This window comes from Diabrotica virgifera, chromosome 10 (assembly GCF_917563875.1).
Source record: "Diabrotica virgifera virgifera chromosome 10, PGI_DIABVI_V3a".
Lineage (NCBI taxonomy): Eukaryota > Metazoa > Arthropoda > Insecta > Coleoptera > Chrysomelidae > Diabrotica > Diabrotica virgifera.
Window position 1 is genome coordinate 31417064 of NC_065452.1, and position 15673 is coordinate 31432736.

Consider the following 15673-nt stretch of genomic DNA (forward strand, 5'->3'; position numbering starts at 1 on the left):
CGACGGTAAGCCCTTGAGACTGCAGACCACGTCATAAGGAGGCGACGGGCAACAGTACTCTGACTATAGCTCTCTCGTAATTATGCAATTCCCTGGACCGCATACACTGGTGAAGTATTCATTTATAAAAATATTCACTTACTGCACTTCGAAGTGTACACACACTTCAACGTTTAGTCTAGTCGCAACATAGGGGGTCCCGTGGACACTTTTAGTTCGCCGCTATTTGATGGTGGTATTATAGGTTTTTTGGGTCGCTGAATCCAATGGAAGTAGTCTGGAAGCCCAAATGTGGTGCGTTTAATAGTTATTCACAAATTATGATAAAATTAGGTGTTTTTCAGGAATTATTAGAATCCCTGTAAATAAATTGATAGTGTTAAGGTCTTCTCTGGTGTATTTTTGATCGCTGAATCGAATGCGACTAGTCGCGATTACTCAAAATGTGTTCTTATTTTGTTAATAACAAAATAATTGTTTATCCGCCGAAAAGCTCGAAATGCGTTATCTACAGCAAGTTTGGAGTATTTTTCATAGTATTTTTATACGCTAAATCGATTGTCACTAGTCGTGACAGCTTAAACCACGTTTCGACTTTGTTATTAATAAATTATTGCAAAAATACCGGTTTATAGTACGTTTACTCACGGTTTTTGCTCTAAGTTTTAAAAAACCACTTGGAAGGACATGAAATTTGGCATGCACGTAGTTAACATGTCAAAAAAAAACAAGTGATATTGTGCCGATGTGTGCTTTTACCGTGGGGGTGAGTTTCACCCCGTTTAGGGGGTGAGTTTCACCCCGTTTCGGGGGTGAAAGAAAAAACCTTTAAAATAAGTCCGGAATTGCATAAACTGATTAATTCTAAGCAACGTTTGTTCTATACAGTTTTTTCACTAAGTCAATACTTCTCCAGTTATTTGTGAGTGAATATGTTCATTTTTCAACAACAAAACCAAATAACTCAAAAAGTATTGACTTAGTGAAAAAACTGTATAGAACAAAAGTTGCTTAGAATTAATCAGTTTATCTACTTCCGGACTTATTTTAAAGGTTTCTTTTTTCACCCCCAAAAGGGGTGAAACTCACCCCCAGGGTAAAAGCAGACATCGGCACAATATCACTTGTTTTGTTTGACGTGTTAGCTACGTGTATGCAAAATTTTTTGTCAATCCAAGTGGTTTTTAAAATTTAGAGCAAAAACCGTGAGTGAACGTACTATAAACCGTTATTTTTGCAATAATTTATTAATATCAAAGTCGGAACGTGGTTTAAGCTATCACCACTAGCGGCAATCGATTTAGCTTATAAAAATACTATGAAAAAGACTAAAAACTTGCTGTAAATAGCGCATTTCGAGCTTTTCCCGGCGAATAAACTATTATTTTGTTATTAACAAAATAAGAACATATTTTGAGTAATCGCGACTAGTCGCATTCGATTCAGCGACCAAACATACATCAGAGAAGACCTTAACACTATCAATTTTTTTACAGGGCTTCTAATAATTCCTGAAAAACACCTAATTTTACCATAATTTGTTAATAACAATTAAACGCACTACATTTGGGCTTCCAGACCACTTCCATTGGATTCAGCGGCCCAAAAAACCTATAATACCTCCATCAAATCGCGGCGAACTAAAAGTGTCCACGGGACCCCCTATGTTGCGACTAGACTAGTTTTAAAAGCGGCTGAGACGACCACTGACAAATTCATAGAGGTCTAAGTTCCGTAGAACATGTCCATTACAATGTTTGCTGCATTCCCTATGCCATACAGAAGTAGGAAAATTTTACAAAATGTTACCAATTTGCATAAAACGAGTCGATTTATTTGCTCGCAAGTATATTTTCCTTGTTTTCATCTTTACCTAATGCATCCTTTTACAGTGGCTCAGACTACGAGACGGACGTGGCGCTCTTCGAAATGTTCAAAAACCAGGACACTGGATTGCTGCACATTGGAAAGTTCTTGTCGGTATATTAAATATTCTTAATACTTCCAAAACGTTTCAATATTGCGTTTTTAGGCAGTCAAGGCTACAGGTCTCAGAAAAACAGATCTGCGGTTGCAGGATATGATGGAGAACTTAAAAAAGTTGTCGAAAACAAAGTCTGATGGGAATGATGTCGATACTCAGAAGCTAACACTAGAACAATTTAGAAGGTATGTAATCAGAATTGCTTTGTGTTAGTTTGTCTTTAGTTTTGTAATACAGTAAAACCTCGATATAACGTACTAATTCAGGGACAGTGTGTCCGTTAAAGCCGAAAGTCCGTTATATAAAAATAGGTATAAATAAATCAAAAAACGGTTATTGAAAAATGTAGGTAGGTGCACTATATTTAGATAGGTATATAAAGATACAAAAAATCAACCAAATTTTGTTTGCACTTTTGAAGTTTGCTGTTTTTTTATAATCAACTTTCCAAAATTACGAAAATTCGTATAATACAGTTGAACTTCTTTATCTGACAAATAATCAATAAATGTTATTAGATTGTTGAAACGCGATCTTACCACTGATAACTTCACTGTTGGCAGTATTGCTTTGTTTTTTCGCTATCTTCATTTCCATCCTCATTTTTTAGGTTCACAACTTCATCTGCTGTTTCACTTTCAGTCATGATGTTATACCCAGGGTCATGATGTTATACCCCTTCGTCTACTTCTAGCCATTGTAAAACATGATTAATTATTTATATGGGAAATAAGCCACCATTAAAATGAAAAAAATAATTTTATTAACGTTTCGACGCCCAAATCGGGTGCCGTTGTCAAAATACAAAATATTACTAAAATAAACTAAAGTGTTGTTGCTAAGCAAAAAAATTCTTCTAATAATTTATTTAATCTCACTCATTTATATTGGCAATTCAGACATATATTATACATTTTAAAGTAGAAGACTTTAAAATGATATTGCCAATATTTATGAGTTGCGTTCCTGGGACGACTTACTGAAAGATAGTTCATTCGATTACATGAAATTAACCCCAACTCAAGAATATCCGTCATAAAAAATTATAGCATGTGATATGTCTTTAAAAAGACAACCAAATGCAACGACAGTAAAATTCTTGTGAATGCGAACAATTTTATTTAGGTGAGACATCAAGACCATTAGACGTTAGAATAAGTGAACATCAATCTTATATTAAAAATAGAGAATTTGAGAGATCTCAAATATGTCAACACGCATGGGATAATGAACATAGAGTTCAGTGGAGAGATTCAAGTATAGTCCTGAAAGAATCAGATAGTAAAAAGAGAAAAATCAAAGAAGCGGCTCTAATTATGCTAAATGAAACCAATTGTGTCGCAAATTCCTCGGTAGAATGCAGTAGGATGTGGTTACCCATACTGAAAGAGGAAGTCAATAGAAAGAAAATACCAAGATTAGTAAGTCAATAATATCGAGCTAGTACATATTTTATATTTAGTATTACTTATATATCTAGTATTATTAATATTATTTATAATTTAAACATGTTACAAGTCAGAATTTGGTATTATTTTTTGAGAGTAAATTAATGTAAGACCAAATACTTACGATGTCGGGATAGTATCACAGGGTTTTTTTCCTGGTTTTCCCTTGTGATTTACTATGAAGTATCTAACGCGAGAATTTTACTGTCGTTGCATTTGGTTGTCTTTTTAAAGACATATCACATGCTATAATTTTTTATGACGGATATTCTTGAGTTGGGGTTAATTTCATGTAATCGAATGAACTATCTTTCAGTAAGTCGTCCCAGGAACGCAACTCATAAATATTGGCAATATCATTTTAAAGTCTTCTACTTTAAAATGTATAATATATGTCTGAATTGCCAATATAAATGAGTGAGATTAAATAAATTATTAGAAGAATTTTTTTACTTAGCAACAACACTTTAGTTTATTTTAGTAATATTTTGTATTTTGACAACGGCACCCGATTTGGGCGTCGAAACGTTAATAAAATTATTTTTTTCATTTTAATTGTGGCTTATTTCCCATATAAATAATTAATCATAAAAATGCCACAAGGAAATAGCTTCAGAACAACATTGTAAAACATCTTCCTCGGCTACTTCTTCTTAGGCATTATTGTGTACTATCCTACATAAATCAGGTACCCTTCTAAATCTGTCTGCATCTTGGCCATCAAACAAATTCTTCCAACTATTATTTTAATATTTGCTTTTTCACCTCTTTTCATGCTGCAGCAAAATTAATTGTTGATTTTAAATTCTAACACTTTTTAAGTTTGCAAGGTACGCTGCCCTCTTGAATCTTCTGCATTATCTTCATCATGCAGTACAACCATTCATCATCATCATGATAAGTGGCTCGACAATCCGTTGTGGATCTTGGCCTGCTCACAAAGAAGTCGTCACTCCTGTCGATTCCTGGCAACTTCCCTCCATCTTCTGACCCATAGAATCTTTAGGTCTTCTTCCGCATCATCAATCCATCTTCTTCGTGGTCATCCTCTACTTCTAGTACAACCATTACAGCATCTAAAAACTTTCTGCGATGTATTCGTTTGGTTGCCAAAATTATTTCCTGATCCATGGGTTGAATGCAATGTTCTATTTTTTAGCAAAAACATACAACTAAAGTTGGCAGGCTTCTGAACGTAAAATATTTTCAGGTGGATGAACGGGACAACATCGACAAACGTTTCACCTCTTCCAGCGATATTCCCAGTGTCTTCCCTTGAATTTTTTTCAAGGTACCAATTCTTTAAAAAAACAAATTTTGGAAATATCTGAACCATACTTTATTAGAGTTGTAATGAAGCGGGCAGATGATGCATTATAGCTATTAAAACTCTAGGTTTACGAGATTTGCCAACAATTACAGGAATCAATCTATGCGATCCATCGGCGTTAGCACAAAGCAGTGCCGAGATCCTGTCCTTGCTGATTTTTCTTCCAGAATTCAATTCTTCCAAATTATTTGTAAAATATAGCGTGTGGGATCCACGAGGACCCGTTAGTATGCATCTTGGTATTGGACGGATTAATGCACAAAATTAACAGGAGCTTTTAATTTTTTTACATTTGACCAGATTTTTTGTCCGTTATATCCGAAGTCCGTTAAATAGAGGTCCGGCATATCGAGGTTTTTCTGTACTTTTATGTCTTTTTTTAATTTATTATGAATTTTAACACTTAATTTGTTTAATTCATTTATTTAATTTATTACATTCACAATCTACAATGTATCGAAAGAAGAATGGTTAAAAGAACAATGCGCAGAAATAGAAGAATATCAGAAAAAATATGATAGCTTTAACACACACACACACAAAAAATTAAAGAAATAACTCACAACAATAGAAAACAAAAACGGGGAATATTGAAAGATACAAATGGGAAACTGGTGTTGAATACTAACGAAATACTCTAATTTCTAATTGAATATTAAAGAGATGGACAGAATACATTAATGAATTGTTTAAAGCTAGTAGAACAGAACATATGGAAGTAGAAGTAGAAAATGGTGTGGCTTTAAAGATATTGATTAAAATTGCATTAAAAAAGACCAAAAATGGCAAAGCAGTAGATCCAGACCAAATCCCAGTAAAAACCTTAAAATGTATAAATGTTGAAACCATAGACACTATAGTAGGCTTGTTTAACACAATGTACAAAACAGGACATACAGTGATGAGCGCGCTAATAACCGGCAAAATAGCACAAAAGATGGAAAACGTATTAAGGTGTGAGATAAAAAGAAATGACAATCAGACTGCACTCTCTGGTTGGACTAGAATATGGTGCGGCTGTATTTTCGTTTTGCAGCGAAATTGAAAATGGTTATTCATTTTTGATTTACATGTTTACTCTGATTTGAGTACGAAGGGAACCATTCTCGTTGTAACTTTACCGCGCTGAGCAGATGGGACCTGAATTATAAATTGTAAAATTCCCTCATCTTCCTTAGTCTCAGCATCCGTTATGGCTTGCAAATTGTAGAAGCCTCGGAGGTGTAACCAGAGAAGGTTCCCATTGTTTTCAGTCTGGTGGGATGTAGAGTAACATTATGTTGTTTTATATGCCATTAGACTGAAAACTTAGTCTTTAGTCTCTTATTTTTATAAGTTTTAAATTATACATTATGAACAAGTTAAAAAATAAATTTTTCCTAATAATGTCAAACTCAAATAACATTTTCTAATGATAGTAAATCCATTAGGTATGACTAACTTATTTAGCAAGTATCTAAAATCTTCTATATCATAAATTAATGTTATAGACATAAGGAAGATTATTATATAGTCATCATACAATATTTATTGATAACATGCAAAAAAATCGATCAGTAGTAATGAATATCAATTGGGTGTAATAAAACTATAGATAGACATTTTAAAACAGAGGTCACTGGATATAGTCTAAGAGCTAGTGAACCCTCCGACTAACGGTCGTCCTGTAAGGCTAGAAATTTTTCTAGTGATAATTCATAGCACACCAAGGCTAAAAACCATGACCTGGCAGGCATCAGCCCTGCACTTGTATCTACCAGGTGAATCGAAAAGTGCATAGTTTAGGGGAAAAATAAACTTTCTCATGTAAAGTTTATTTTTACTTTACTTTATACATTTAAGTATGTGTTTGAGTAAGTCATTTAGAAGAAATGTGTACAATGTTTTAGAAGAAATGTTGCCAGGCGAGGAGAAAGATTAGGGTTTTTTCCTAAAATAATTTTTTTTTGCATCGAACAAAGTTTTTTTAGGTTTCTTGAATATTCCAAACAGAAAAGGTCTTTAGTGACTTTTCTTTTAGGTTATTAGTTTTTTTAAATCGGCCATTTTTAACCGTGAATCGGACATTTAACTGGAAATTTCAATGTTGCGGTAGATATTCTTTAAACATCGATTGATGAAATCCCGAAGAGTTTTTTGCAATACAATATCGAACACCCCTTTGTTTTTTAATTGCTAATTAAGCGGGCGCGACACTGTAGTATAAGTGAGGACGTTTTAGTTTGAATAAATTCATTATCTCGAGAATGGACAAATTTGAAGAGAAATCCTCAGACAGGTTGATTTTTATTTTTAAATTAGGAATTTTTGGCATATATATAATACTAGTGACGTCATCCATCTGGGCGTGATGACGTAATCGATGATTTTTTAAATGAGAGTAGGGGCTGTGTGATAGCTCATTTGAAAGGTTATTTAATTATTTATTCAGTAATATAAACATTAACATAATTATTTATACAGGGTGTACAAAAAAATTATTAAATTAATTTACACAAAAAGAAGAAAAATTTGTTGCACACCCTGTATAAATAATTATATTAACGTTTATATTACTGAATAGAGAATTAAATAACCTTTCAAACGAGCTATCACACAACCCCTACTCACATTAAAAAAATCATCGATTACGTCATCACGCCCAGATGGATGACGTCACTAGTATTATATATATGCCAAAAAGTCCTAATTTAAAAATAAAAATCAACCTGTCTGAGGATTTCTCTTCAAATTTGCCCATTCTCGAGATAATGAATTTATGCAAACTCAAACGTCCTCACTTATACTACAGTGTCGCGCCCGCTTGATTAGCAATTAAAAAACAAAGGGGTTTTCGATATTGTATTGTGAAAAACTCTTCGGGATTTCATCAATCGATATTTAAGGAATATCTACCTACCTTGGTAACATTGAAATTTTCAGTTAAATGTCCGATTCAGGTTTAAAAATGGCCGATTTCGCAATTTTTAAATTTTTAATCGCTTATAATATGTCAAAAACTATTAACCTAATAAAAAAGTCGCTAAAGACCTTTTCTGTTTGGCATAAATCAAAAAACCTAAAAAAACTTTGTTCGATGCAAAAAAAATAATTTTAGGAAAAAAACCCTAATCTTTCCCCTCGCCTGGCAACATTTCTTCTAAAACATTGTACACATTTCTTCTAAATGACTTACTCAAACACATACTTAAATTTAAACTTTACAGGAGAAAGTTTATTTTACCCCCTAAACTATGCACTTTTCGATTCACCTTGTAAATACAAGTGCAGGGCTGATGCCTGCCAGGTCATTGTTTTTAGCCTTGGTCTGCTATAAATTATCACTATACAAATTTCTAGCCATACAGGAAGACCGTTACTCGGAGGATTCACTAGCTCTTAGACTAATATAAATACAGTTTACTCGAGACTTACCAAATGAGTATCAGTACACGATGTTTAATTGAAACAAAAACCACAAAAATGTAGGATTCTAAATAGTTTTCTATTATATAGGATGTTCCGAAATATTTTGAAATCCTAAAATAATAGTCAAATTCTATAATTCTTCTCCTTCTTTCTATAATTCTCCCTTTCTTCTTTTTTAGCTTTTTCTTATACCACTAAAAATTTTTGGATATGCTTTCATCTATTCCTTCCATTTTTCTTGTTCCTTGATAAATATTAAATGTCTTCTACATGTTTTCCTTGTTTTTATTCTTCTTGCCTCAAAAACTATTTCGACCAATCTACTTTCCTCCAACCTCCAACGTCTCTACACCTCACGGAAGACGAGAATCGGATTATATGTTGCGGGTAAAGTTAGGTAAACGAGTACAGTCGAACCCGCTTATTAAAGTACCGGTTATAGGAATATCCCGGTTTATGGAATATAAACTCGAGGTCCCGAAACGTTTCCATTTACTCCTTAATAAATTTATCCGTTTATTGGAATACGTATTAATAAAACAAGACCGCTTATTAGAATATTATTCAGGTCAACGAATAAATTTTTACCTACAATTTCGAATTTCGTAAAAATTTAAATTATGTCTTGTATTATGGTTTCTCACCAAGGGCTCCGAAGGCCTGTAGTGCTGTTTTATTTATATTAGTTGGGTTTGTCAGATAGGTCACAAATATTTTATTGCGTTTTTATGAGTACCAATTCAATCGTTTACCGACAAATTCAGTCGTAAAATAATTTCCTTTGTCTACAAACTATATTATATATATATATATATATATATATATATATATATATATATATATATATATATATATATATATATATATATATATATCGAAATTAATGACAGAATCCAGGCAGGAAACAGAACCTACTGGAAATACAGTAACTTCCTCAAAGATAAGAAGCTTACTCAGAATACAAAACTGAAAATTTACAAAGCGGCAATTAGACCAGTAATCACATATGGCGCTGAAGTAATGTGTCTGACACAGAAAGAGGAAGAAAGATTGAGGATCCTAGACAGGAAAATAATTCGGAGGATAGCAGGACCACTAAACTTAGGTAATAATGAATTTAGAAAACTCATGAACCACGAAGTAAGAGAACTTCTGAAAGGAGAAGACATCGTCAGATTTATCAAGGCACAGAGACTCAGATGGATGGGACATGAGAAAGGAGGAATCCAGAAGCCGTTATCAAGAAAATTTCCAAATGGAGACCTGTATCAGGCAGACCACGAGGAAGACCCAAAACTAGATGGGAGAACCAGATAGTGGAGGAGCTTAAGAAGATGGGAGTCAGAGAATGGGTAACCAGAAGCAAAAACAGGAACGAATGGAGGAAAATTGTAGAAGATGCCAAGTCACACAACCAATTGTAAAACGAGAATGTTAATGCGGATTGATTCACCGCGACAAACGAATCGGAAGAGCCCAAAGAGGGCGGCAATCACTCCGCTAGGAGTGTAGATGCCATGATGATGATGATATATTGCATACATTTCATATTAATTACTGTCTGCATCCACATAATATAATGTAATTTGGTTTTTTAATAATATATATTATATTAACATAGTATGTTGGTACTAGTATTACGTATATTCGGTACGCTTATTACGGCTAGCCACCAATGATCGGTTATTAGAATATCCCGGTTATAAGAATATTTTTGCTTGACACGAAGGCTATTCCAATAAGGGGGTTCGACTGTAATTCTATCTAGGATTACCCGGGTAAAGTCTGAAGCGCTCGCCAGGTTTTGGTAAAATATCAAAAAATGAAGCACTTTTTGGGGAAAACTAATTTAAACTTTTTTAAAGTGTTTAAAAAGAGCTTTATTTTTAATACTAGAAACTTTTTTAAAAAACAAAAATAAAGCTTTTTTAAACACATTTTTTAAAATTTGAAATGAGTTTTCCCCAACAAGTGATATTTTACCAAAACCTGGCGAGTACTTTGGGCTTTACCCGGGTAATCCTAGAATTGCCCATTTTCCTAACTTTGCCCGTAACATATACAGTACTTCAAGAAATTAACGCACCACCTTAAAAATGGGTCATTTTTGATGTCTCGAATTTCCTCAACCTCGATTTTTAATATGTTATGGCCGTAACTACGATGTTGGGGGCCCAGGGGCAAACGTGAACTGGGGGCCCCCTATTGGGGCTATCGGGGGTTTAACCCCCAGAGGAAGGGGGGGGGGGTAAACCCTCCATCTCTCATCTGGAAAACGTTTTACGAAGTTGATTGCTTTGTTTTGAAGGTCTTGTTCGTTGGCATTTAAAATAAAATCAGGTTGAACAATTCGGTAAGCATCTTACACTGCTTTCATTCCTTGAAAGCAAGACAAACAATTTTCTGGATCGGAAAATGGTTGGGTTCCAAATGCCCTGCGGCTTTCTGCAAAGAACATTAAAGACTCCTGCGTCGACTACCATGAAGATACAACGGCAGAACTTTTTGAAGAATGGTTCAAAAATAATCTTATGCCAAACATTCCTCAGAATAGCGTGATAGTAATGGACAATGCAAGCTATCACAGTCGCCAACTAAGTAAGGCTCCAAACTTGAATAACACTAAATTGGAAATTCAAAATTACATGGAGACTAATGATATGTATTTTGAAGATTGTTATACCAAACAAGAGCTTTTAGAAGTTAAAGGCATTTTCTATAAAAAAAAGTATATGTTTGTGATACATTGGCAGAGGAAATGGGACATACAGCTGCGGCTTCCACCCTATTATTGTATGTTTAATCCCATAGAACATATGTGGCACGAATTGAAGTCTAACGTGAGGTCACAAAACATTTCTCCAACGTTAAGTAGTACTGTTGTAGAGTTAATAAGAAAATTTGTCAATGATATTCTTCCAAATAGTTGGAGAAATTCAGTCCGACACGTAATAGGAAAAGAAAATTCGTTCATAATATAATTGGACCGATCATAATTAATTTAGGTGAGGATAGCGATAGCGAAACGGAACTATGTGTGGAGTGATACTTTCATCAAATCTACAAATGTTACTATTAAAAAAACGGTTCTTTTCAGAACCACAAATTATTATTAATGTTTGAATGTTTGCTTTTCTATAATCTTAGCAATTAAAATAGATTTAATTTATTTTAAAACTCATTTGAAAACATTAATTTCTATTCGGGTATATAAGGCAAAGCAAAATATTTTACATCAAATTTTTTTTGGTTTTTGTAGTCGTAATTATTGTAATTGTCAAAAGACCAACACTGTCTACCTCGGTTGCTTATCGCTCCGGGTGGGTATTAACAATGGGCCAGGTCAGATAAATTTAATAATGTTTACGACCGCAGTAATTATATTTAACCATTTACTGTTGAACAAACCATACCTACTTTAACAACTAGCCATGTTCTTCATCAATACAGGGCGTTTCTAAATAAGTGCGAGAAACTTTAAGGGGTAATTCCGCATGAAAAATAATGGCAGGTTGCTTTATAAACATATGTTTGCAAATCCTTTGTTTCAGAGATACTGGATGTTGAAATTTTTCTTACAAACTGACGATTTATTTATTGCTCTAAAACTGGTTGAGATATGCAAATGAAATTTGGTAGGTTTTAAGAAGAAGTAATTTTGAAGTTATTGCGCATTTTTTGACATACAATTAAAAATTGTATATTCTACATTGGCGCGCATACGGGTAATTTGACCCGCATGCGCGCCAATGTACTTTCCACCTATCTTCCTTTTCACCGAGACTAAAAACTTTTCGATGATTATTTATGCATTTTCTTTCATTTATAATGTCTTTGAATAATACATAGGCTACTGTGGGAAAACCGTTAATCAAAATAACGTTATAATTAACATAACAACTAATGGTAATCTAATGATATTTTGAAGTTGTCATATGTGTAATGTAGCAGTTTATGATACTGGCAATTATGACGTTCATAACGCTATTAGCGATATCCAAAATATGTTCAATACATTTGGTAATATTTACTTTATTTAACCTATTTCAATTGATTGGATGCCTGAACTCCTTGTAATCATTTTAATTTTAATCCATAAATCCAAAAGACTGCCAGTCTAAACGAAAATATAACTATTTATCCATGTGTAAGTCCTATGTGTAAATCCATGAATTTTTTTTTAAATTTACATAACTCGTTCGCACTTGACAATGGGGGGAACTCTATCTAATAATTTAGTTCTTCTTCTTCTTCTTCTTTTATTCTAAGTATCTTATTTCTTCGATGTACCTACGTCTCGAGATTTAAATATCTGGTCCATAGCAAAGTCTGTCGTATTGGCTAGGATAAGTCTTCTGCTAAGGTCTGCATCGTCAATGTTTTTCTTTATGTTGACGTTGACTTCTAAATAGATAAAGCTATCCACTTTTTCCAAGTTGTCAACCGTCAGGTAGGGTCGTGTTGACACCTACCTGACAGTTGACATTGTACTCCTGATCTCCATTGCCATCGTAGCTGGCGGTTTGGGAAAACGCCCAACATACCACGTTGACGTTGACTTCTAAATAGATAAAGCTATCCACTTTATCCAAGTTGTCAACTGTCAGGTAGGGTCGCGTTGACACCTACCTGACAGTTGACATTGTACTCCTGATCTCCATTTCCATCGTAGCTGGCGATTTGGGAAACGCCCAACATACCACGTTGACGTTGACTTCTAAATAGATAAAGCTATCCACTTTATCCAAGTTGTCAACTGTCAGGTAGGGTCGCGTTGACACCTACCTGACAGTTGACATTGTACTCCTGATCTCCATTGCCATCGTAGCTGGCGGTTTGGGAAAACGCCCAACATACCACGTTCCATCGTCCTTTCAGCCACACGGATCTTTTGCACTGTTCTCCTTATCACGGTCAACGTTTCCGCTCCATAAGTCAACACTGGTACAACACACTGATGAAAGGTTTTTTCTTTTAAGGATATTGGTATGTCAGATGATTTCATGGTATGATAAGTCAGTTTTATGTGCCAGAGACTAACGAGTCTCGCCTGAGTTAAGAAGAAGAAGAAGAAGAAGTCAGTTTTATATGACGGATAAGCTAAACGGGTTGGATATCTTCCTATGCGAATCTCGTGACCTAGCCCAATATCTGGTTTATGGATCTTGTTCGTACGTATATACAGTGATGAGCGCGCTAATAACCGGCAAAATAACGCAAAAGATGGAAAATTTAATACATTGTGAAATAAAAAGAGATGACACTAGTAGAGGTGTAAATTATCGATATAAACGTATAAATTAACATTACATTACATAGTTTCCCACCTTTAGACATCTGTGAAAGGAGTATTTTATAAAATTCTACTGTCACAGTGACAGTTGGCAAACTCCTCCGATACGTCTAAATGTGGGAAACTATGTAATGTAATGTTAATTTATACGTTTATATCGATAATTTCCACCTTTACTCGTCTAATCTCTTTTGATTTCACAATACATTATGTTTTCCATCTTTTGCGTTATTTTGCCGGTTATTAGCGCGCTCATCACTGTATACGCTGACTACAGTTGTCATTATCTGGGTTTTAAATATATTTATTCTTCTAGCAAGGAAAGGTAGAGCTGCTTTAAAAGTTCTTTGATCCATCCTATCAGTGTATGCCCTTGTCGGTCAGTTTTGCCCTTTTACATACATATATGTATATTTCAAAAGCGTAGTGAACAGTTTCGGAGATATAGTATCCCCCAAAAGGAGACTTTCTTGAATAAAATTCAAGAATTTTCTGGAAAAACATGTTTTTCATTTCCAAGAAGGTTACTTATATATTCCTATTGACTGTCTTGACTCGTTTATTAAGCGGCCGATAAATATCCCTACATTACCTAATCGATAACCATTATTGACGAAGTAAACAAATTTAAAAAATGTGTGTATATACTGGCCACTGGATAAATTAATAATATTTTTTTAGTGTTTCTCAGTAACAGGCAACATACGAAAATTATTGAAATGTCTAATTGAATTAACAAATTCATTCGTTTTGCTATAACGCTATAAGTAATATTGGGTGAGTTATTTGTTAAATAAAAAATCGTAAACCGATCGTAAAATTGTAAAATAATTGAGTTTTTTATTGTTGTTATAAACTTATGTTTATTATGAATTATGATCTTCTATTTAACTGTAAAATAAAAAAATATGAAAAAAAAATTTTTAAGAAACGCTTTTCTTTAGTTACGAGTGACTCAAATTAAAAATATTATAAAAAATCAACTAAAAAGCAAAAAATAAAAAAAATTGAAAACATCTCACATCCGTCAAAGAAAAGCGTGGCGCGTGTTCATCGAATAAACGGTTTCCGCCCCACGCTTTTCTTTAATGAATGCGTTAGATTTTTTCAATTTTTTTTTATTTTTTGCTTTTTAGTTGATGTTTTTATAATATTTTTAATTTGAGTCACTCGTAACTAAAGAAAAGCGTTTCTTAAAAATTTTTGTTCATATTTTTTAATTTTTTACTTTTTAGTCTTACACTTTTCAAACATTAAAATATATCATCATGTTTATTAAAATATGTATAAAACATATGATGTACTAACATGAAAAGTAGTCGGAATCGGCAAAAAATTTGAAACTTTATTGTTTATTAATGAAGCATAACGTAAACAATTAACGTAAAAAGTGAAATTATGTATTGTTCATATCATTAGCTATACAATCCGTAAAAGTTTCAAGTTTTTACCTTGTAAAAAACAAGAGAATTTAAGCGTTTTCAATTAAAATCTTTTTTTTTTTATTTTTTTTTATTGACTATTCGTGTATTGTTCCCGCGAATGCATATGTCTGCAAATTTTCATTCATTTGCATTGAAGAGAAGGCAGTCAAATTAACGTCTAAAGATTTGACGCAAACTATTGAACTAAATAAAAGCGTTTAATGAAGTAATACTCCACGGAAATAAGACCAAAAAACACCATCTTCAGGACACTTTACCAGCCAAGTTGCAAATGGGTTTTTTGGGTACTATATACTAATACATTATAAGCACAAAAATGCCCGTCACAGTTCGGACGATAATTATTTTAGTTATTAACAAATAAGAGTATGTCATTAAGGGTATGTCGTAATGACATACGTGGCAGAAACACGACCCGACACAGAGAGGACAAAAAGATTGCTCGAAACAGCGGAGATGAAAACCCTTCGAAAAATCGATGGTAAGACTCTATGGGACAGAGCTAGAAGTACAGATATACGACGGAGATGCAAGGTGGATAACATTAATAACTGGGTAAGAAACAGAAGAATAGAATGGAATGACCACATGCCGAATGACAACAAATAGAGTAGTTAGGAAAGCGAGAGACGGTTCCCCAATAAGAAGACGATCAGTGGGAAGACCACGAAAACGATGGAACGACAACTTACTAGAGGCACATTTAAAAAAACAGAGTCATGTCTATACAAAAAGAAGAAGAAGAAGAAGAAGAATAACAAATAA

The 15673-nt window shown here is 33.7% G+C and overlaps 1 protein-coding gene across 2 annotated transcripts in view; it reads left to right on the forward strand.

Moving 5' to 3' along the window:
- The window catches only part of LOC126893188 (glutaminase liver isoform, mitochondrial), a 112195-nt gene that overhangs the window by 43549 nt on the left and 52973 nt on the right, over window positions 1-15673 (forward strand). For both annotated transcript variants that reach the window (XM_050663142.1, XM_050663143.1), the window contains exons 4-5: window positions 1893-1980; window positions 2033-2169. In XM_050663142.1, coding sequence (XP_050519099.1) covers window positions 1893-1980; window positions 2033-2169 — 225 coding nt within the window. The remainder of the gene's footprint in view (window positions 1-1892; window positions 1981-2032; window positions 2170-15673) is intronic.